The 23,774-nt window shown below is 35.5% G+C and overlaps 1 protein-coding gene across 1 annotated transcript; it reads right to left on the minus strand.

Moving 5' to 3' along the window:
* Nucleotides 1–2,091: 2,091 nt before the first annotated feature.
* Nucleotides 2,092–2,799, minus strand: LOC141718628 (uncharacterized). Its single transcript, XM_074521007.1, has one exon. The coding sequence runs from the start codon at nt 2,797–2,799 to the stop codon at nt 2,092–2,094; it is 708 nt and encodes a 235-aa protein (XP_074377108.1).
* Nucleotides 2,800–23,774: the final 20,975 nt, after the last annotated feature.

Raw genomic sequence — 23,774 nt, forward strand, 5'->3', positions numbered from 1 at the left:
AATACATATGAATCAGCTTGTCCATTGAGAATCTCTCATTGATCGGTAGAAAATGAGCCGACTTGGTCAATCGATCAATTATTACCCAAATAGCGTCATGATTAAATTTTGTCATGGGTAATACAACTATAAAGTCCATTGCAATGTGCTCCCACTTCCACTCAGGTATATCTAAGGGTTGAATTAGTCCACTCGGTTTCTATTGTTCGGCTTTTACCCTTTAACAAGTGTAGCATCTACTAATCCGTTGTGCAATCTCCTTCTTCATATCCGGCCACCAAAAGTTCCATTTCAAATCTTGGTACATTTTTGTGCTTCCCGGGTGAATAGAAAATTCTGAGTTGTAAGCATCCTTCAAAATTTCATTCTTCAATTCTTCCACATTCGGTATTCAAATTCTTGATGATAATCTTAGAATTCCTTGGTTATCTTTTTGAGTGCAAATCTCTTCTCCAGTCAACTCATTCATCCTTTGATTCATCACTTCTTCTTGGCACTTCTCAATCTTTTGTAATAGTTCGGGTTGAAAAGTCATCGTACAAATCATTTCTGTAGGTGCACTTGGAGCTCGAATTTCAATTCTCATCTTCTCAAATTCCTTCGATAACTCTTGGGCCATAGCCAACATATTCAATATTTCCTTGCGACTTAAAGCATCCGCTACTACATTTGCTTTTCCAAAATGATAACTAATCGTGCAAACATAGTCCTTAATCAACTCCAACCATCTTCGTTGCCTCATATTTAATACCTTTTGAGTGAAAATGTACTTAGGCTCTTGTGATCTGTATATATCTCACATTTCTCTCCATATAGGTAATGTCTCCACAGCTTCAAAGCAACTACAATTGCAGCCAGTTCCAAGTCATGAGTTTGGTACCTTTGCTCGTGAGGCTTAAGTTGTCTTGACGCGTAGGCTATCACCTTCCCGTGTTGCATTAAAACACAACCCAATCATTTGTGTGATGCATCACTGAATATTACAAAGTCTCCTTGATCATCTGGCAGAGCTAATACTGGAGCGGTGACTAATTTCTGCTTCAATTCTTGAAAACTCTTTTCACAACTCTCCGTACATTCAAACTTCTCATTCTTCCGGGTCAATTTTGTCAATGGTACTACAATCTTTGAGAAATCCTTCACAAATCTTCGGTAATAACCGGCTAATCCTATGAAACTTCTAACTTCAGTCGGGGCCTTTGGCCTTTCCTAATTCATTACAACTTCTATCTTCGCGGAATCAACTCGAATTCCTTCGCTTCCGATAATATGCCCTAAAAATTGGACTTCTCACAGCCAGAACTCATACTTCGAAAACTTTGCATATAACTTCTCCTTTCTTAAGGTCTTAAAACATATTCTCAGATGTTCAACATGTTCTTCCTCGGTCTTTGAGTATATTAGAATGTCATTGATAAACACAATGACAAACTGGTCCAAATACTCCTTTAATACTCGGTTCATCAAATCCATAAAGGCGGTTGGCACATTTGTCAATCCGAATGCCATAACTAGAAACTCATAATGTATGTATCTGGTTCTGAAAACAGTCTTTGGTATGTCTTCCGGCTTAATCTTCAACTGGTGATATCCCGATCGGAAGTCAATCTTCGAGAAGTAAGTTGCTCCCTTAATTTGATCAAACAAATCGTCAATACGAGGTAAAGGTTACCTACTCTTAATTGTCAATTTGTTCAACTCTCTATAGTCGATGCACAGTCTCATACTTCCATCTTTCTTTTTCACAAACAGGACTGGGGCACCCCACGGAGATACACTCGGCCTTATAACTCCTTTATTTAATAACTCTTGTAGTTGCTTGGCCAATTTCTTCATTTCTGCTGGTGCCATACGATAAGGTGCCTTCGATACAGGTTCCACGCTGGGCGCTAAGTCGATAGAAAACTCAACTTGACGGTCAGGCGGCAATCCAGGAAGTTCGTTCAGAAATATATCGGGAAATTCGCTAACTATCGGGATACTTTCTATATTCGGCTTCTCCTTAGATCTATCAATTACATGAGCTAAATACCCTTCACATCCTTGTCTTAACAACTTTTTCGCTTGAATCATCGTCAAAAATGTTTTAACTTATTTCTGTCCTTTAAACTCTACTTTCTTTCCTTGAGGGGACTTAAGAATCACTTTCTTCTTCTTATAATCTATTTGAGATCCATGCTCTGCTAGCCAATCCATTCCTAATATAACGTCAAATTCTCCTAGTCGAAAAGGTATAAGGGAAACAGGGAAATTATAGCCTGAAATCTCTAGTTTACACCGGGGGCAAATACTTTTAACAGATACTTGTTCTTGATTAGCCACAATGATAGATAGAGGTTCAACTAACAGTTCAATTTCACAATTTAACTTGCCAACAAAAGATTCTGATATGAAAGATCTAGTAGCTCCGAAATCAAATAGCACTTTAACATTGACGTTGTTGACAGAAAGCATACTTGCCACAACTTCAGAACTCTGAACAGCATCATTAATATTCACGTTGAATGTCCGGGCCTGAGCAGGATAGGAATGAGGAAACACTGGAGTTTCAGATTCAGAAGGCTGATTTGAAGGTAGTTGAAGAATTAGAACAGAAGATGTCATTGCTTGATTGTAAGGGGTGGCCATCAATTGCATCAACTTGTTGTTTCCGGGGGTCTTGCAATCCCTAGACATATGACCGGTCTTTCTACATTTGAAGTATGTAACACGAGGCTTCGGGTTTCGGCACTCATTCGAATAATGACCTTTCGAATTGCACTTGTAACAAACGATGTCAGCCTTATTACAGTTACCCATGTGTCTCTTGTTACAGAATTTATACTCCGAATTTGCTTGCTGGGATCTTTGTCCACTTGGCCCTTGAATCCTATTCTTCTGAGTCTTATTATAACCCTTCTTAAAGCTTCGGGGTCCTCCTTGGTTCTTATTGCCCAGTGAAGATACAATTGTTTAAAGGGGGTTGGATACAATTGTATAAATATTTCGAACAAGTAATAAAATATAACAGCTTTTTATATATCTGATAAAAACTGTTACAAAACTCTCTCAAGAAATACTGATGTTCTTGAGAGCTACTAGGTCGAATGATACTCGAGATCGATACACTAAGTGATGACCTAAATTGTGTTTATATACTACACAGCTACAACAAATCAATCTAAGATATGCATTATGAAAAGCTAACTGAAACTGATACATATCTTCAACTGAATAGATAAAGTCCTATAACTCGGACGTAAAAGATATCTGCTCCACAATATAAGGAACAGAACAAATCCTCTAAGCTGACTGTCTTTAAATACTGATGTCATCCAAATGCTGATGATGTGTCAAATCCCGATGACATATTAAATATTGATGACACCCGAACAGCCAGATCCTAAGCTTCTTCTGATCATTGAGAATTCAATATGTAACAATCTCCCCCAATTTATGCTTAATGTAATGAAGCACAAATTCCATTCTCAATGATGCCAAAACCAATCTACAAAATGTACAAAGAGTGAAGCTTACTTCAGTATCTTCAGATAACTAACTGTTGTTTCCAGAAAGTTTTTCAATCTTTCTTCCTCCTTGTCTCATAGGACTTTAACAAGATTTTTCTTCAACTTTCTCTTCTCTTCAGTGTCTTCTCCAAGCTGATAGATAGCTGATCTCAATTTAGAAATTGAGCTTTTGCCTATCTCAAGATCACCAATCAACATGTAGCCTAAACTGACATCTTCATGATCAGGACTGAAGGATTACTAAGGACATTTGAGAAAAACTTGTAGCACTACAACTCCCTTTTTCATCTTCATTTCTTGACAAGTATAAGTTCTGTACTCAGGAACATAATCACCATTATATTTATCATCCTTTTTCATGACTCTTTTTCTGATGACTTCAAGTAACATTGAAGACCAGTTTCTAGTGACACTATTCTCAACTCTAAGAAGATAGTGAATGTATTTCAATTCTATCACAGTCTTCATTAAGAATTGTTGCAATGTAAAGTTCTTTACTTTACCATCCCTGAAAAAGTACAGAATCTCTTCTCTGACATCATTATCATTTATCTTTCTATAGACGATCTTCACGGCTTCAACTTCCTCAAGATCTGAAGGTGAAACTTTTTCACCAAGATTCTCTATCAGAGTATTTGTATCCAGCAGATCAGATCTTAGAATCTCCATATCAGAATGACCAATCCCTCCTCTGGTTCGAGATTTGACAAGTTTCAGTTTTTCATTGTATTTCACCCACGAAGGTTTCTTGATGAACTTATCAATATCTTTCTGTTCTGGAATAGAATCTTTTAACCCTGCTGACACAAATTCAACATGCTTAAATCCTTTAGGATAGTCAAATGTATAAATATCTTTCCATCTTCTGTCCTTCTTGCTGAGAGGAGCATAACTTGTAGACAGATCATTAATCTTCCCTTTTGTTTTATGCTATAACTCTCTCTTTGATTTCAAAACTCTCTGCAAATATTCTTTACATGCCTGATCAGCATTCCTCCTATCAACCTTTTCTTTTTCATCAACCTCTGAAGAATGTGGAGTGACTACTGGAGTAAGGGCTGAATTATTTAATGCTTCGATCACCTTTTCATCAGAGTCAAAATTACTTATAGGTTCATAGCATCGGGATCTGCTTTTACCTCAGGATTTGTGTCTGCATCAGGAGTTACATTCTGATTTGCTATATCAGCTTGATCAATGTCAGTTGCTGATCTTTTCTTCCTTAGTATAATCAACTCTTCTGGCTTCTGAACTTCTTCATCTTCTTCATGTCCTTCATGTCCTTGTACAGGAACATACCCTTCTCTTGATAGAAAATTCAGAAAAGTAGAGTTAAATGTAGTCACTTGACTTGATTTAGAAATTCTTCCTCCTCTTCCTCTTCCTCTAGCTCTTGTAGATCTATCACCTCTTTTTCCTCTTCCCTTAGAAGTGTTAGCTTCATCTTCAATATGAGCCATTAGCTCCTTTTGTTGCATAACCACTTCTTCAGGTGTCAGATCAGGAAATTCTTTAGTTATATACCCAAGAGCACTCCTAGCATTTTTTTGCTCAAACCTCTTGTCTTTGTAGTACAAGACAATCTCTTCACCTGTTTCTTTATGCCTGTAAGGAAAGAATAATCCCTTAGCATCTGCTAAATTAAGGATTGTAACATCATCATCCACAGGAACACCAGCAGTAGTCTTGTGCTTGGCATTGTGAGTACCAGTAGACTTCCTTTGTCCTGAAGAATGAGTCTTCTTGGAATTTTGAGGTTGTTGAGCAGTAGAAGCAATTTGAACATCTTGAACCGGATTATTCTTATCACCATCATCATCAAAAAAAATTTATCCTTTGTCTGGATATAATCTGGTGTACATTTTGTTGCAACTATCTTCTCCCCCTTTATGGCATCAGTATTTGAAAGAAGAGAAAACAGAGCATCCAGTTTGTCACCTATAGAAGAGACCTTATCTTCAAAGGAGGAAATTCGAGAGGCCATGTTGTGTTGAGATTCAACAACATCTATGATAGTATTTTTCACACTTTTGAATTCAGCTGAGGTAGGTGTGTGAAGCAAAAATCCATCAATTTTCTCCTTGACAGCAGCATGAGACTTCTTCATTTCATCAAGGTCAGAGTGAATTCCTTTAACAGAAATAGTGGAGACCTTAAGATGCAACTTCAGATCAGGAGTTTAGATTTCATCATAGGCACGATGAATATGTTACACGCCAATAGTAGACGAGATAGAAGTATTTGCAAGTCTCCATTTATAATCCCATTATGTCTGTCTGAAATGCTCAACATCGGCATTGTAATAAGAAAGATTGTCATTGAAGTGCGAAGAATAACCAACATTGGACTTCTTAGATGCATCAATTGCAGACTTAAGCTGAGCTGTGTCAGAATCATCCTCATCACTGTTATTATCTGAATCAGACAGCCCATCACAAGAATTTGCATAATCAGGCAAAGTTGCCTTGCCTTTATCCAGATTCTTCGCAAGAGATGCCTGTGGCTGATGAGATCCTGAAACAGAAACATGGTAACACCTAAATCTCTCTGTTCTTTTCAAGTGATCTCATCACTTTTCACACAATATATTACTTTTAAGAGTAATAGTGTTCTCACAGAAGAAACTTTATAAGTAAAGAAAAACTTATAAGATTCTTGGCTCAAAGCTACCTCTCCTTTTGCCAGTACAGGTGACTTCCACTCAAATTTTTTTAATCTGATATTTTCACACAGTCTCACAGAAAGGCTCAATCACACATTTAGCAAAGAAATAAGAGATGGCTAAGAAGAGTTGTATGCTTGTCATATAAATAGAGGTAACCTAAAAAAGAAACTATTTATAATTATACAAACATGAGAATATATATGAAAAAGTTAGCAATACTTGAAAGTGAGTCCTCAAGTGGAAGTGAGGATAGTGAAGGAATAAACAACACATTAGGATGCTTTTGTAAACTAGCATTGAGTAGTGGATCATCAATAGTGACTAGTGCAGTTGAAGGATGATTCTCAGTAGGAGCTGATGTAACATCAGGATTTGTTCTGTCAGTAGAAAGTGAAAGACCATCATCAGTACTTTGAACTGATGGTTCTTGTGGAGTCTGAGATATGTGAGCTGCTTCAGCAGTACTTGGTGAAGGTTCTTGTGTGCTCTTCTCAAAAATAGGATCATTTATGATTGCATCAACTTTTGACAGAATCTCCTGATGAGTTTTCTTTACTTGTAGTAGTTGAACAGAGTCAGCAAGAAGATCACTCTGAGCAATTTTAACAATAATCTATGCAGCCTTATTGTCTGCATCTTCCCGTTGAGAAGATGGTTCTTGTGTGACTGGATGTGTTGTAGTTGCTAAATCCCTTTGAGACTTAGGTTCTTGTATACTGGCATCCTTGGCAAGAGGCTGAGTCTTCTTCTTCTTTCTGATGTATCCAACTACTTCTTCACTTTTTCTTTTCAACTGGCTCTTTGAAGTTTTCTTGTGTTCAGCAGTTGCTTCATGTACTGGAAGATTGTCAAGCAGAGCACTAGCATCAGTAGTTGGCTTCTTGGTTCCAGTAGTGTTTACAGAGTCATCAGGATGTTGATCAATGGACTTCCTAATTTTTGATAAGGATCCTATTGGCATCTGATCATCTCAGTTAGAATCTTCTTGTATGATCAGTCTTCATTTCCTGATTGGAAAGAAGTCTTCTTTCTTCTCACTCTCACTCAGTGAGGCTTGTTTAGCTTTTTATCCAGATGTGACAGATTTCTTAACAGCCTTTTCTTTGTTACAACTGATGTCTTTTGAGAGACAACAGAGGAGGCTAATTTAAGAGCTTGATGTGTTTGCTTTTTGGAAGAAGAAATGCTTGGGTTATAAATAAAATGGGTGGTTTCTTGATTCTCAGCATCAGGAACTGTGACAGAGGTGCCAGCATCAGGATTTGCAGGCATTTGTGTAGGAGTAGGTCTATTTCTTAACAGAAATTACCTGACCTCTCTAGGAAGAAAGGGAGGTCCTGAAAATTTATTCTTTTCATCCCTTTTAATATGATCAGTGATTGCTTTTTCAGAAATTTGAAAAACAGGGAGTAATTCATCATCATCAAACATAGCATTAGGGCATAGAGATTTGAAAATCAGTTGTAGAAATATAGTATACCATATTACTCCTGAAGCATATGCTCTCCTAGCAATTATGAACTGTAGTATAGTATTACCATAATCAAAATTACCAGAGTGAAGAAGAGAGTACCCAATTCTCAGAGATGTGGAAGGAAGAGCATCAAAATTTGTTGTCTTATTCAAGAAACACCTACTGATGCAGTCAAAGAAAAAGTTCCACTCTCTTTTCAATTTAGTCCTGGCTAGTTTTCCAATGGTTGTGATTTTCCCTTGATAGCCTAAGGTCCTTAGCATATCAAATAGCTGCTCAGTGGTATGAGTATCAGGAGCACCATCAAGGGCAGGAAATCTCAAGTCTTAAAGCAGAATATCAGCATCAACTTCAAATCTTTGGTCCTTATATACAAAGGAAAAGCCAGTGTTTGTTGAATTTACCACAACTGTATTCCAGACCTGCATGATAGCCCTGTATGACACCTTGACAGGATTCGTGAGAGCATACCTAATTGGACATAGAAGGAGAAAATCCTGAATATCATGAAAAGATGATGGTAGCTGCTGATGAGTAAGCAGAGCTAAGTAATTGTTAGTGCCAAATGTATTTCCATGAATGATTGTGGTTTGACTGAAGAGTGGCGAGACGTTAGACGTTTTCATGATGTGTGTAGCTTGTGTGAGAGAGAATAAGTGAGATATACACAGTGAAGCTATGTGTATGATGAATTGTGTCACATAATTTCTTCTGGTTTTATAACTTTTCTATTCTGGAGTATAACACATTCATATGAAGAAGGTAATTAAGTGAATATGACTTTGAACATGTAACAATTACTGAGTTATAGAATTTGATGGTGGAGTAAATTGCGGAAGTAAAGATAAAATACATACAAATATGTCAAGACACAAATGTAAAAAATTTATTTATCAGATAATCCACCATTACCCAAATAATTAAGTGAGATACTTAATTGCAACAAGAAAACTACTCAGAAATTAATTAAGACTAATAATCTGAATTAGAACGTTCTGACCTGTCATCAGTATTTGAGACCTTGTTTTTGTCAGGATTTGACAAACTCAGGATATGTCGATTCAAATTCAACATTTTTTTGTCAAAGCAACACAAATTATTAGCAACCATAATTTTAATCAAAACAATCATCATGATATACAATTTAAGTAGATGATGTAAAGATTAATAGGCTTCAATAAGAACATTCACATACATATGATACGAGATAAGCATAGATTAAATCTTGCAATCAAAAGAAATTTCATTAATATTTCATAAGAGTATATTTCATGAAATTTGTAGATTACATGCAAAAGATTACAAGATAGTCCTAGTCTAAGATGGTGAACATCAACAGCCTTGGTCTAAGAAGCCTGACAAAGCTGATGGTGAAGAAAAACGGATGGAGGATGTTTAATGCTTTTTCCTACTTTAAACAAAGAGAACAACAAGACGAATAATTTTCTCCTGTTATTTAAGATTGTGGAGATGAAATTCTCTTTGGAAAAACTGAAGATCATTTTTGATGACGTTTGGAAGTTGAATCCAGATGTTGTGTGGAATGTTATTGATGGGATATTGAGTTTGGATTCCATTTCAAAAAATTGTTACACTATTTGTGCCGTAGTAGTAAAACCAGCTGGAATTCGCCATTGTGTGTGAGAAGTGAAAGTGAAGAGATGTGTTTGAGTATGAGAATAGATAAAATGACTTAAGGATGAGTGGTCATTTAAATAACCGAGAGAGATAGAGAAGGAATATCAAGAGACTAAGAGATTGACCAATTATTAAGTGAAGAGTTAACTTAATGAATTAACCAAAAGATGTCTTTTGAAGGCGCGTCTCCCTAGACTGATGTGTAATGATGATAATGATATATTTATTCATACATGCACACTTAGCAAATAAATTCACTTAATTTATCGTGCATATAAAAATGAAATACATCAAATACTTCTGGCTTAATATCTAAAAACACAGCATTTAGGACATATCAGGATTTGATCAGTATACATTAAGATTTGATCAAATATAAATTGAAATAAATTTACTTGTCCCAATTAACCATACCAAGTTCATTCACAATCTTTGTAAATGTTGCTTCAGGTAATGGCTTTGTGAAGATATCAGTCAGATGCTGATCAGTAGGAACAAAATAAAGTTCTATGGTTCCTTCCATGACATGCTCTCTTATGAAGTAATATCTGATACTGATGTGTTTTGTAAGAGAGTGTTGCACCGGATTTCCAGTCATGTCAATAGCACTTTGATTATCACAATAAATAGGAATTTTTGAAAATGATAATTCATAGTCAATGAGCTGATTCCTCATCCATAACAACTGAGCACAGCAACTTCCAGCTGCAATATATTCAGCCTCAGCAGTTGAAGTAGAAATAGATTTCTGCTTCTTGCTGAACCATGAGACTAATCTGCCTCCCAAAAACTGACAGCTTCCTGATGTACTCTTCCTGTCTATTTTGCATCCAGCAAAATCAGCATCTGAATAACCACATTGTGCAAAATCAGCTTCCCTGGCATGCCAAAGTCCAAGTGAAATGGTACCCTTGAGGTATCTGAAAATTTTCTTTACTGCAATTAGATGTGGCTCCCTGGGATTTTCCTGAAATCTTACACACAAATAAGTGGCAAACATAATGTCTGGCCTACTAGCAGTTAGGTATAAAAGAGAACCAATCATACCTCTGTAGCTTGTGACATCAACTGTTGTACCTTCATGAGGATCAAGTTTTGTAGCAGTTATCATAGGAGTACTTGTAGTTGCACTTTCTTGCATATTAAACCTCTTCATTAGATTTCTCGTGTACTTGGACTGATTACTATAGATGCCATTATCAGTCTGTTTAATTTGCAAGCCTAGGAAATAGTTCATCTCTCCCATCATACTCATCTGATATCTTGATTGCATCAACTTTAAAAACTTATCACACAGTGTTTGATTAGTTGATCCAAAAATGATATCATCCACATAATTTAACCTAAAAGTAAATCTTTACCTTTATTCAGATAAAATAAGGTTTTATCTATTGTACCTCTTTTGAATCCACTTTCAACTAGAAACTGAGCAAGGGTTTCATACCATGCTCTAGGTGCTTGCTTCAGTCCATAGAATGCTTTATCAAGTCTGTAAATATAGTCAGGATGTTTAGGATCCACAAATCCTGGTGGTTGTTCAACATAGACTTCCTCTTCAAGTTCTCCATTGAGAAATGCACTCTTAACATCCATCTGGAAGACCTTGAACTTCTTGTGAGCAGCATATGCCAAGAAGATTCTGATTTCTTCCATCCTAGCAACAAGAGCAAATATCTCATCATAGTCAATACCTTCCTATTGGGAATATCCTTTAGCTACCAATCTTGCCTTGTTTCTGATGATCGATCCATCAGAATCAGTCTTATTTCTAAAGACCCACTTTGTGCCTACAATTGACCTGTTCTTAGGTCTAGGCACCATCTTCCATACTTCATTTCTTTCAAACTCATTCAATTCTTCTTGCATAGCCATGACCCAATCTGCATCCTTAAGTGCATCTTCTACTTTCTTTGGTTCTTCTTTTGAAAGTAGATTATGATATAAACATTCATTCTGAGTTGCACTTCTTGTCTTTACACCATCATCAGGATTTCCAATGATCAGATCAGGAGTATGATCTTTAGTCTATTTTCTGGCACTGGGAAGTGTCCTTCTGGAGCTAGATGCCCCCCTGAATTGTATGCCTCATCAAATACATTTGAGGCTCCCCCTGAATCTGTTGTGTCATCTCCTGATGAGATATTTGGACTTGACTCATGTTCATTTGATGTTAAATCAGCATTGGATTCTGAGAGATTAGATTGAGAAGAACCTTGAGATGATTCTTCAGTGTTAGTGCCATCAGCTGACCCTTGCAGTTGCTCCCCCTCAATATGTGCAGGTTCATTAGCACAATGATTATCTTCAGGATCAGAAGGAGTGTCAGGATTTGGATCATCAGGATTTGTCAGTTCATTAGAGTTTGATCCAGATTCCAACAATGCACTTTCATTTGCAAAGATTAGACTTTCATGAGTATCTTCTGCAAAGCCAAGAATTTTCTTATCATCAAAAGATACATTGATGAAGACAATTACAGTGCTTGTTCTCAGATTAAAAACTCTGTATGCTCTTGATGGTGAGTATCCAACAAAGATTCCTTCTTCAGCCTTTGATTCAAACTTCCAAGCTAATCAGTATGAGTTCTCAAAACAAAGCACTTACATCCAAATACATGAAGATGTTTGAGACTGGGCTTCTTCTCTTTTAGCATTTGATAAGGAGTAACACCATGTTTGTTTATCAGAGTGATATTCTGAGTATAACATGCTGTGTTTACTGCTTCAGCCCAAAAGTAAGTGGGTAATTTTGCTTCTTCTAGCAGAGTTCTTCCAGCTTCAATCAAGGTTCTGTTCTTCCTCTCAACAACACCATTTTGCTGAGGTGTACTATAACGACTCGTGTAATTTTTGAATTATTTAAATATGTGAATATGAGAATTATTAAATAAATAAAATATGTGTATTGGTTTTGACCGCTATGTGTTGTTTGATTAGTAGTCATGTGTGATTTATGGTGTACCGGATTGTCCACGTGATTAATTCTGAAGCCGTGTTGAATTGTTCTCACTTTCAAAAGTAGATTTACTACAAATTTATTTGCATAAATATTTGAAATGTCTCTAAAATTGTTTTTATGGTTCTATAATTTCAATAATTATTTTGAGGACTTTATAAAATTGAGAAATCAATATTTCATTAATTATTTATTTTTAAATGATTTTCTGAGTATGTTTAATGGTAAAATCCATATTTAAAAATTATGAAACTTATATTTTATTAAGTTCGTGTTATTCTGAGAATTTTAAAATTATTTGGAAAATTTTCGGGATCCGTTTCACCCGCGCGTCGTTTCATTATTTGTTAAAAAATGGGTATAAAGTGCGTTTTAGAAATTGTTTTAAAATTTCAAAGGTTACTTTTTGTTTATTTCGGGATATTTCTAACATTTTAAGACTATTTTCATGATTTTCTGAGTTTGTTTTAAGGGCAACTCGGTTCGTTAATTGTGAATTGCGGGTACGATTAAAAATTATGAAAATTTCATTTCGTTAGTTTCGGGATTTTTAGAAAATTTTAAGATTATTTCCGTGATTTTCTGAATCTGATCTAAATACGACACGGTTCACTAAAATCAAATTTCGGATTAAAATTCGGGCTTATAAGCAATAGAAGGACACGTGTTGGGATTTTGTTAAACTGCAGATACGTGGCAGTTCAGGAGGAAGGAAATAAAAATGAATGTTCAAATGATATTAATAAAACACAACACACAGACACAGCATCTCTCCCTTTTCATTTCGTCTCTCTACACATATCTCTCTCGATCTTTTCTTCATATTTCCCTTCAATCTTCTCTATCCTTCCCCCTGATCTTCCCCTGTTCCCCGGTTATTTCCCTGTTTTCCTTTCATGCGAATCATCTCCCCCGTGTGTTGTGTTCGATTCCGGTCACTGTTGCCTCCGTCTTTGCCCTGTTTCCGGCCATTCCCCTCGCGCCTGAGTATTTCCCGGTTCCTGTAGTGGGTTACGTTGATTATATGTATATATACGTGTGTATATATATGTATGGAAGTTTGTTTGGATTATGGCCTGTGTTGCTTTTAATTTGCCGATTGTTGCTTACTGTTCCGATTGTATATTATTTTAACTCATTTTTTTTAATCTTGCAGGAAATTATTTGATTATTTTAATGAAATAAAATAATTTTCGTGCGGGAAATTAATTAATCGGTAAAATTTATTCGGAAACCCGAATATTATCGGGTACCAATAAATTTTGCCGCCATCGACGATGAGTCTTGACGAGTCGACGATGGAAGGTGATGATATAATTCTGAGTCCTAATATTTTAAAATAAATAAATTAATTCATGAAATTATCTTTGAAACGAGAATTTGATTTTACATTAAAGTCGAGTACGTAATTTAGTTCACGAATTGTGATTGGATTCTTGGGTTGAACAGGTGGTTGGGATTGTGGTTGTTGTGAATTGGATTGTTGTTATTGAATTAACGTCGACTGATGTTTAGACGGGTAGTCCGATAAACAAAGGAGACGCTGCCCGATTTCCGGGAAACTGAATTATGTAAATACGGGAACGTATCCAATGATTATCGGGACGTCGAGTGACTATATGTATATGTGTATGTTTTATATACGAAACTTGGTTGTACGATGTACTGAAATATTTTGCCAAAGCGATAACTCTGATTTCGTAAAATAAAGAGTATATATATATTTTCCAAAAATGAACACCGAACCGATCTTTGAGATTGTGAACCCTATTTGTTGTGTGTGCTATTATAATATTTATAATTACGAGTCGGGTTTGAATAACGTGGGGTAAAATTTGTATCGAGGATATGTCAAGCATACCTAGACGTTTAACGTAGGGTATTTCGACCCTGTAGGTTATAGTCGGGAACACTGAAAGTGGATGATGGACTAAAGATAACCTAGCAGTCATTCGACGAGCTCAGTAGAGTTTCAACAGAAAAACCTGAGTGTCGAATTCGAATCCAATGGGATCTAGTGGTTGGACGTTAAAGCCTGAGCGACAGAGTTGGCTCAGAATTGATCAGTAATAGTTGTAAAGCCTGTAAGGCAAGTATTTCTGAACTTTTCTCCAAAAGACATCGCAAATATTTCCGAACTGTTTCATAACATGTCGTTATTATTCAAAATAACTCATGTTTTATATTGCAAGTGCTTTAAAATAATTACCCTTCAACCCAGATTTTTCCTTGATCTTGAGCCATAAACCTTATTCTTTGTAACCATCCTTTGTTGATCCTCAGATATCAAATCACACAAATACGATGCTACTCCCCAAATGTATAACTACCAAACACTAAAACAAAATTGTTTGAAAACATAGAAACTTTTATACTCCAACCATTATTTATAAAATCAAAGAACTATACCTTGAAAAACCATTATTTGTCTAATACCTGATCCTTTTACAGGCTGAAAACCATTTCTCATACATACCTTGATATACCCTTATGATACTCATGAATCGCATTACGCTTTTGTACAAATGCTTTATCAATGTTGATTATGATCTTGCTTATTGAATTACATTATTTATTACAATAAATTTTATTAGAATTGGATAGTTTTCTTATGTGAACCGGATTCATAGTCAGACCAGATTCGTGGTCGAATTAGGCCAATGTGTGCCTTGGATCCAGTTTTTAGAGCAGTGATGTGTGCTTTGCTCGGGGCTAGTGCGTGACTGATCAGCAGCCTAACCTTAGTTTTAAAACTTAAAATGAATACCCAATTCTAATGATTAGTTAAAAAGAAACTTGATTCATCTGGATTATCTCATTTGATCATTGTTTAACCTCAGTTATCGTTATTATGACTTGCTGAGCTAGTTAGCTCACTCTTGCGAATCTCTTTATGTATTCTACAGTTAAGAAGGATACGGTTGATAGCGAGGTTTCCCAGTTCAATGTACGAGCTGGGATTCCATATTGAGTTGGATTGAGCTAGCAGGAGCTTATGGCGGTAGTGAGAGAGTAAGATTGTAAGAATAATTTCATTATCAGTTGTAAGTTAAATTAGTTAGAATTTGGTACGTTGTAATAAAAGTTAAGGTTGTGGCTTGTTTTCATACTTTAACCTATTGCGATCCGTGGTTATTTAGAGTAGGGCCATTGAAATTAATATTTCATATACAGGTTGATATATTGTGTTTGTGTTGTGGACCCCAAACTTCTGACCCGGGTTTGGAGGGCGCCATGGGTTGGTATCAGAGCTACAGGTTATAAGTCACTGAAATAGGCCTAGGTTGTTGAGATTGGGTAGAGGGTTAGGATTAGGAATATGGAATATAAAGATAAGACATTGTGAGGTTGAGTGCGACTGTATAGTAGGTCTCCTGCACGGTTCGTATGGCGATTCGGGATTCTTAGCTTGCGATGTGATTTCCAAACAACGGCAATGGCAGATCCTGATTTCTCTGTATCATTTGATCATTTGGAGCTTTCCGTTCGAGGATCATCATCTTCTTCTAGATTTGATTTGCACCTTGTTCCTCCATCAGTATTAATGGTACTACCTTCTGTTATGATAGTTGCACCTCTTCAAGTTATTCTACATTATTCTACCACCTCTTGATATGAGACTACCTATTTAAGAACCTCCATCTGTGTATTCTTGTTTTACTGGACATTTGGCTGTGAGTGTATCTCTTTAGTTTACCCTACCTCCTGTTCTATACCCTCGGTTTAAAACTTATCCTATGACGCAACAGTACCTACGAGGATGGATTTGAAAGCTACTATAAATGATGGGTACTTGAGATACAAATAAAGGTGAGAAGAAGTTTAGAAAGAAGATTTAAGTGTTCAGGAGGATAGCTGTTATCAGGTTAAAAGAAGCCATTAGTGATTAGGCCACCCATGAATAGCTTGTGGAATGGATTAGATAAGTATTGAAAAGAGAATTAGAGGAGATTATGGTTCTGGAGTTTTCTTGAAGATAATTAATGGTGTTATAACAATGTGATGTATTTATAGCAACAAGGTGATGTGATACCAGCCGACTTGTTGACTATTGGATAGTCTGTTCCACTTAACGATTGCAAAGTTGTTAACGGGAGTATTACCAGTATGGAAGCTTGATGTGAAGCTACGAATAAGATAACATGCAACGACAATTGAAGTTTTCGTAGATTAAGGAAGGCAAATGGACACGATAAAGGAGAAAAGGTAGATTGAAGTGAACAGACTTTTATGTAATTGTTTCTTTAATTCGGTACCTTGTTATAGGTAAGAAGGACAACAACCAACTCATATAGTATGGACAACCAGATTTGTGATTTTCAAATTTTTTAAACAAGTTTTCGAAAAAGATTTTTTCTTACAACATTTTTAAAAGCCTTTTTAAATAAAATAAGTTTTAAACACTAGTTGTTAGGTTACTACTTGAGTTTCTTGTTTGTTAGAAGACCCGGATTACCTGGAAGGATATTTGTTTCAGACTCAGTATTGTTAATTCAGAGGATAAAGTAACCCGCAATTATGAAGGAGTTGATTATTCCTAACAATAAGATGCACATATTGTTTGATAAAATTTACAAAAGAATCAGCGTACAGAGTAACTATACATTCAATTACTAGGACTATTAGAGTTCGAAGAATTTATTGATTTAACAGAAGCCGGAGCGTGATCGAAGAAGATTGGAAAGATTTCCAGACCTCTCTAAAAGAAGAATATTATTAACAAAAGGGTCGTTATGTCAAATGGTTCGTGGTTATTCTAAATTAAAAGAGGAAACTCAAAGTTATCTGGCAGGAACACCATTATGATCGAAATGTTAAAGTATTATACGTGTAAGTGCGATGTTAAAGACGCAAGACTTAACAAGTAAGAATTCATTATAATGCTTGATTTGCAAAGACATTTTAGCGTACTTTCTAAAGTTGTTATATGACGCAATTGGGATATGATCGAACAAGCTCGAAAGATGAATACAAATGAAATGTGGATGGTGACCAATGGTATCATTTTTGTCTTCAATATTGCAGCCTATATTCCTTTTTGATTCTTAAATAAGTATGAACTTCTTTTCTTAAATAAACTCTTTGCTATGACATCGAAAAGGAGGATATTGCATTCCTTTCAAATTTAATTGTTTCCCTCGAGTTTTGCTTTCTGATTGGGACAAACAGTGTTATGGTGAGACACTTTGTCAGAATGATGAAGAGTCGGGTGGGACGCCACCTAATCATCTGTTGTATGCCATATGGTATGAAAGACTCGCCATCTTAAGTACCAATGTGGTTGTCTCATTCATATTCAAATCCTTGTTTCTTCTTTCTTTTCAACTCTAATTTTTGTTGAATTGTGAATCCTTCTAGTTGTTTCATTGTACTGTCGTTCTTTGCAAGAGTTTTTCCAACACAAATCAACGTATTATGGACCAAGCGGGCAAAGTTCCATCTACCTCTCATGCATGGAAAGCAAACAAGGGCATATGATGAGAATTGCAAATCACTAGCCCCAGTCAGGGATGCACTAAGAGTCAAGGGAATCTACTCCAATGAGGAATACGTCTCCGAGAACGAGAAATTGTGATTTTCCTGTGAAATATGTTATTCAGAATACGGATGTGGTGATGTGAATGATTATCGTGGATACTTTATGCGTTAAAGTATTGAAAGATGTGAGAGCAACTTGATTGTTTAGCTCCCAAGGTTTTATTGATAAGATGACTTACCCTGTTGAATTGATAAGATTGTGATTAAAGGACTAGCAAGTCAAGAACGTGTAGTTGTTAAATAAGTGAGTACCAATAGTGGAATTGAGATTTCTGGCAATAAGTTGTGAAGAATTAATATTATGGAAGATAAGAGGATTTGACATTATTTTAAGGAATGGATTAACTATTAAAGCGTGATGTCTAGACAGACCGTCGTGATGAAAAGATAATTCTGAGGACGCCAAATGAGAAGGTGATGAGGTTCAGAAGATGAAAGAAGGTAAAGAATTTGTTAATGATGATTACAGTGATCAAGATATGAGCATTATGGTGATTATGGGATACATAAAAGTCAAAAGCAAACAAAATTTGAAGATTTTATAGCAATTAAGGAGTTTCAAAATATGTTTCCAGATGAGTTATCAACATTTCCTCCAGATAGAGAAATGAAGCTCGCGATTGACTTAGCACCGGAGACGAAGCCAGTGACCAAGGCCTTATACAAAATGGCACCAGTTAAAATGAGGAAGTTAGCAAAGCAGATGCAAGAAATATTAGAAGAAGAAGCGAGTAGACCTAGTATATCCCATAAGGTGCACCGGTATTAATTATTAATAAGAAAGATGGAAGTATGAGATTATGCGTCGACTAGCGAAAGCTCAATAAATTTACTATCAAGAGCAAGTATCTGTTATCTCGACCCAATGATTTGTTTGATCAAACGAAAGAAGCAAAGTACTTTTATAAGATTGATTTAAGACTTGGTATTTCACCAATTGAAGATTAAACCTATGGGTATATCAAAGATAATTTTCAGAACTAAGTATTATTCTCGTATTGCCATTTGGATTAACCAATATACCAGTAATATTTGAACTTGATGGACAGAATCCTTAAGGAATATCTGGATAAGCTGTAGTTGTGATACTCAAAGTCAACAGAGGACCATGCAAAGCATTTAATGATAACTGGGAAGTTGGAGAAGAAAGAAGTTGTATGAAATATAGTTCTTAGCATAAATAGTCAATGTGGAGAAGATCAAAATAGATTCAGCAGAAATTAAAGTTACTATGAATGAAAAGAGACCAGAAATACCAACAAAAGGAAAAAAATTTATCATGGGCCGGTTACTATCGGAAATTTGTGCAAGATTTCTTGAAAGTTGCAATATCTTGGACGAAGCTAACCAGGAAAAGCAAGAAGTTTATATGAAATGGAGAAGGGTGAAGAAAGTTTTACGGAGATAAATGAAAGAATGATTACAGCACCTGCTCTATCACTTTGAAGGTATCAAGGAGATTTGGTAATTTATAGTGATGCTTCTTATAAGGGAGTAGAATGTGTGTTGATGCAGACAATAAAGTTATTGTATATGCACCCAGACAACCAAAACCTTATGAGCAGAAGTATCCTACTCACAATTGGGACTAGCAGTAATAATATTCGCTTTGAAAGATTGAGAAACATGATATGTATGGAGAAAGGTATAAGATCTATATGGACCATAAGAGTTAAAGTATGTATTCACGAGGAAAAGCAAATGTAGTAGCAAGCGATAAGCAAAAAGGAGAGAACGAACATAGAGACTACACCAGAAGAATTAACTATAGAATTCTGGAAGTTGGAATTGGATTCTAAAGTTCATAATTCAAAAGGAAGAAAGATGGATAGTGTGACCTTTCAGTTGAAGTTGTGAAGGGAAAGATAAGATGTCAAGAGAAGATAATGGATCACGATGTTAGTAGTTAGTAAAAGGAAATTTATGTGCCTAGGAGAACGATCACGATATCCCCAGGTTTTCTTCCAGCACTTGGATGTTATAAGTAAAAGGGTTAAGAACTGAGATCCCACGGGGAATTCACAATATAAAGAATTTTATTTACTGGAGAAATGCCAAGATACACGAGAAGTTAAAGAAAAATAGTGGTAACCAAGTACAAGAAGGGAATTTCAAAATGGATTAAGAAGTGATGGATATGTCAAAGAATTAAGACGAAGTATCGGAGGCCTAGTTGATAAGGCAGACCCAGGAAGTGGTTTTATAAGAAGTGAATCGTGAAGTGTACCAGTGATGTTAAGGGAGAAAAAGGAATGAAAGTATAAAAGTATGTACTGATTATCGGGAGTTTAACAAAACAACGAATAAGAAGAAGTGAGACCCTATAAAGAATTGACTATTTACGAGACCTAATTCAAAAAGTATGTTATATCTCAGAGATTAACTTAAGATCCGGCCTAAGAACATATCAGAGATTATGATTAAAACGAGTTATGAGCATTGCAAGCTCTGGTGACATTATGTGAAATAACAAGTGTGTCAATTATCTATAAGAAATTAAGGAATCTGGTGTATGAGGAGTACTTGGATAAGAAAATTATATTTATTGATAACATCCTCAGCTATTTAAAGAATAAGAAAGTCTGTGTGGAATGCCCTAGGATTTTTCTCCAAAGATTAGAAGGGGAGCAACTATACGTTGAGTTTTCAAGTATGAAATTTTGACCGAGGTTAACAAAAGATTCTGATTAATCCATTAACAACTACCTAAACAAAGCCATATGGTAATTTCAGCCTTAGCTGATAGAAACGAATAGGAGATATTTAAATGTTTGGAAACTAAGTCGAAATTGAGCACCGCCTATCATCTTTAAACGAAGGGTCAAAGTGAGGAAGCGATTCAGGAAATATAAGTTATGTTGAGAAGTTGAGTTTTAAAGAAAACTGGGATAATCATTTATCATCAATGTCAGCATTAGAATGCCACTTTATCAAGCCTTATGTGGAAACAAGTGTAGGTCCACACTTTATTGAGATAAAGTGGGAGAAAGGAAGTTGTCAGATCCTAAGTTAATTCCGCACACCAAGGGCATAGTGATATTGATTGAAGCAGCTCGGAGTAGACAAAGAAAGAAGGCGAGATTGTATCGAGAGAGAGTGTGAATATAGAAATAATAGCAGTAGTGTTAGTAAAAGTGTCGTCTTAAAAGAGATTGGATAAGTTTGAGTAGAAGGGGACAAGTTAAGTCCTAAATTTAGTAAACCATTTGAGATATTGATAAATATAGATAAAGTCATTCTTGAATTGATGTTGCCATCACACCAGTATGTACATATAATGTGTTCTGCGTGTTAATATTAAAGCAATAAGTATCTGATTCGAATTAAGTGATCGATTAGAGCCAATGGGCTCTCGTCCAAGTTTGTGTTACATATAGTGATCAATCAAAATTTTTGACCGTTAAAGGCGAGTTCTTGGAAATGAGTGAATATTGATAGTAAATATGTTTGAAATCCTCGAGTAGAAGAGTCTACTTGGGAACTAGAGTCAGATATGCTCGACAAATATCCTCATTTGTGTAATTAGACCAGATTCTGAGGACAAAATCTTTTTAAGGGGGGAAGGATATAACGACTCGTGTAATTTTTGAATTATTTAAATATGTGAATATGAGAATTATTAAATAAATAAAATATGTATTGGTTTTGACCGCTGTGTTGTTTGATTAGTAGCTATGTGTGATTTATGGTGTACCAGATTGTCCACGTGATTAAATCTGAAGCCGTGTTGAATTGTTCTCTCTTGCAAAACTAGATTTAGTGCAAATTTATTTGCATAAATATTTAGAATGTCTCTAAAATTGTTTTTATGGTTCTATAATTTCAATAATTATTTTTAGGACTTTATAAAATTAAGAAATCAATATTTCATTAATTATTTATTTTTAAATGATTTTCTGAGTATGTTTAATGGTAAAATCCATATTTAATTATGGAAATCTTCAAAAATTATGAAACTTATATTTTATTAAGTTCGTGTTATTCTGCGAATTTTAAAATTATTTTGGAAATTTTCGGGATCCGTTTCACCCGCGCGTCATTTCATTATTTGTTAAAAAGCAGGTATAAAGTGCGTTTTAGAAATTGTTTTAAAATTTCAAAAGTTACGTTTTTGTTTATTTCGGGATATTTCTAACATTTTAAGACTATTTTCATGATTTTCTGAGTTTGTTTTAAGGGCAACTCGGTTCCTTAATTGTGAATTGCGGGTACGAGTTGCGTTTCAAAAATACTTTAAAAATTATGAAAATTTTATTTCGTTAGTTTCGGGATTTTTAGAAAGTTTTAAGATTGTTTCCGTGATTTTCTAAATCTAATTTAAATACGACTCGGTTCACTAAAATCGAATTTCGGATTAAAATTCGGGCTTATAAGCAATAGAAGGACACGTGTTGGGATTTTGTTAAACTGCAGATACGTGGCAGTTCAGGAGGAAGGAAATAAAAATGAATGTTCAAATATTATTAATAAAACACAACACACAGACACAGCATCTCTCCCTTTTCATTTCATCTCTCTACACATATCTCTCTCGATCTTTTCTTTATATTTCCCTTCAATCTTCTCTATTCTTACCCCAGATCTTCCCAAGTTCCCCGGTTATTTCCCTATTTTCCTTTCATGCGAATCATCTCCCCCGTGTGTTGTGTTCGATTCCGGTCACTGTTGCCTCCGCCTTTGCCCTGTTTCCGGCCATTTCCCTCACGCCTGAGTATTTCCCGGTTCCTGTAGTGGGTTATGTTTATTATATATATATATATATATATATATATATATATATATACGTGTGTATATATATGTATGGCAGTTTGTTTGGATTGTGGCCTGTGTAGCTTTTAATTTGCCGATTGTTGCTTACTGTTCCGATTGTATATTATTTTAATTCATTTTTTTTAATCTTGCAGGAATTTATTTGATTATTTTAATGAAATAAAATAATTTTCGTGCGGGAAATTAATTAATCGGTGAAATTTATTCGGAAACCCGAATAGTATCGGGTACCAATAAATTTTGCCGCCGTCGACGATGAGTCTCGACGAGTCGACGGTGGACGGTGATGATATAATTCTGAGTCCTAATATTTTAAAATAAATAAATTAATTTGTGAAATTATCTTTGAAACGAGAATTTGATTTTACATTATAGTCGAGTACGTAATTTAGTTCACGAATTGTGATTGGATTGTTGGGTTGAACTGGTGGTTGGGATTGTGGTTGTTGTTAATTGGATTGTTGTTATTGAATTAACGTCGACTGATGTTTCGACGGGTAGTCCGATAAACAAAGGAGACGCTGCCCGATTATCGGGACGTTGAGTGACTATATGTATATGTGTATGTTTTATATACGAAACTTGGTTGTACGATGTACTGAAATATTTTGCCAAATCGATAACTCTGATTTCGTAAAATAAAGAGTATATATATATTTTCCAAAAACGAACATCGAACCGATCTTCGAGATTGTGAACCCTATTTATTGTGTGTGCTATTATAATATTCATAATTACGAGTCGGGTTTGAATAACGTGGGGTAAAATTTGTATCGAGGATATGTCAAGCATACCTAGACGTCTAACATAGGGTATTTTGACCCTGTAGGTTATAGTTGGGAACACTAAAAGTGGATGATGGACTAAAGATAACCTAGCAGTCAGTCGACGAGCTCAGTAGAGTTTCAACAGAAAAACCTGAGTGTCGAAGTCGAATCCAATGGGATCTAGTGGTTGGACGTTAAAGCCTGAGCGACAGAGTTGGCTCAGAATTGATCAGTAATAGTTGTAAAGCCTGTAAGGCAAGTATTTCTGAACTTTTCTCCAAAATACATCGCAAATATTTCCGAATTGTTCCATAACATGTCATTATTATTCAAAATAACTCATGTTTTATATTGCAAGTGCTTTAAAATAATTACCCTTGAACCCTGATTTTTCCTTGATCTTGAGCCATAAGCCTTATTCTTTGTAAACCATCCTTTATTGATCCTCAAATACCAAA

The sequence above is a fragment of the Apium graveolens genome, chromosome 4, assembly GCF_009905375.1.
Source record: "Apium graveolens cultivar Ventura chromosome 4, ASM990537v1, whole genome shotgun sequence".
Taxonomy (NCBI): Eukaryota; Viridiplantae; Streptophyta; class Magnoliopsida; order Apiales; family Apiaceae; genus Apium; species Apium graveolens.

Coding starts and splice junctions, on each gene's coding strand:
- LOC141718628 (XM_074521007.1), bottom strand. CDS start 2,799: ATGGGTAACTGTAATAAGGCTGACATCGTTTGTTACAAGTGCAATTCG.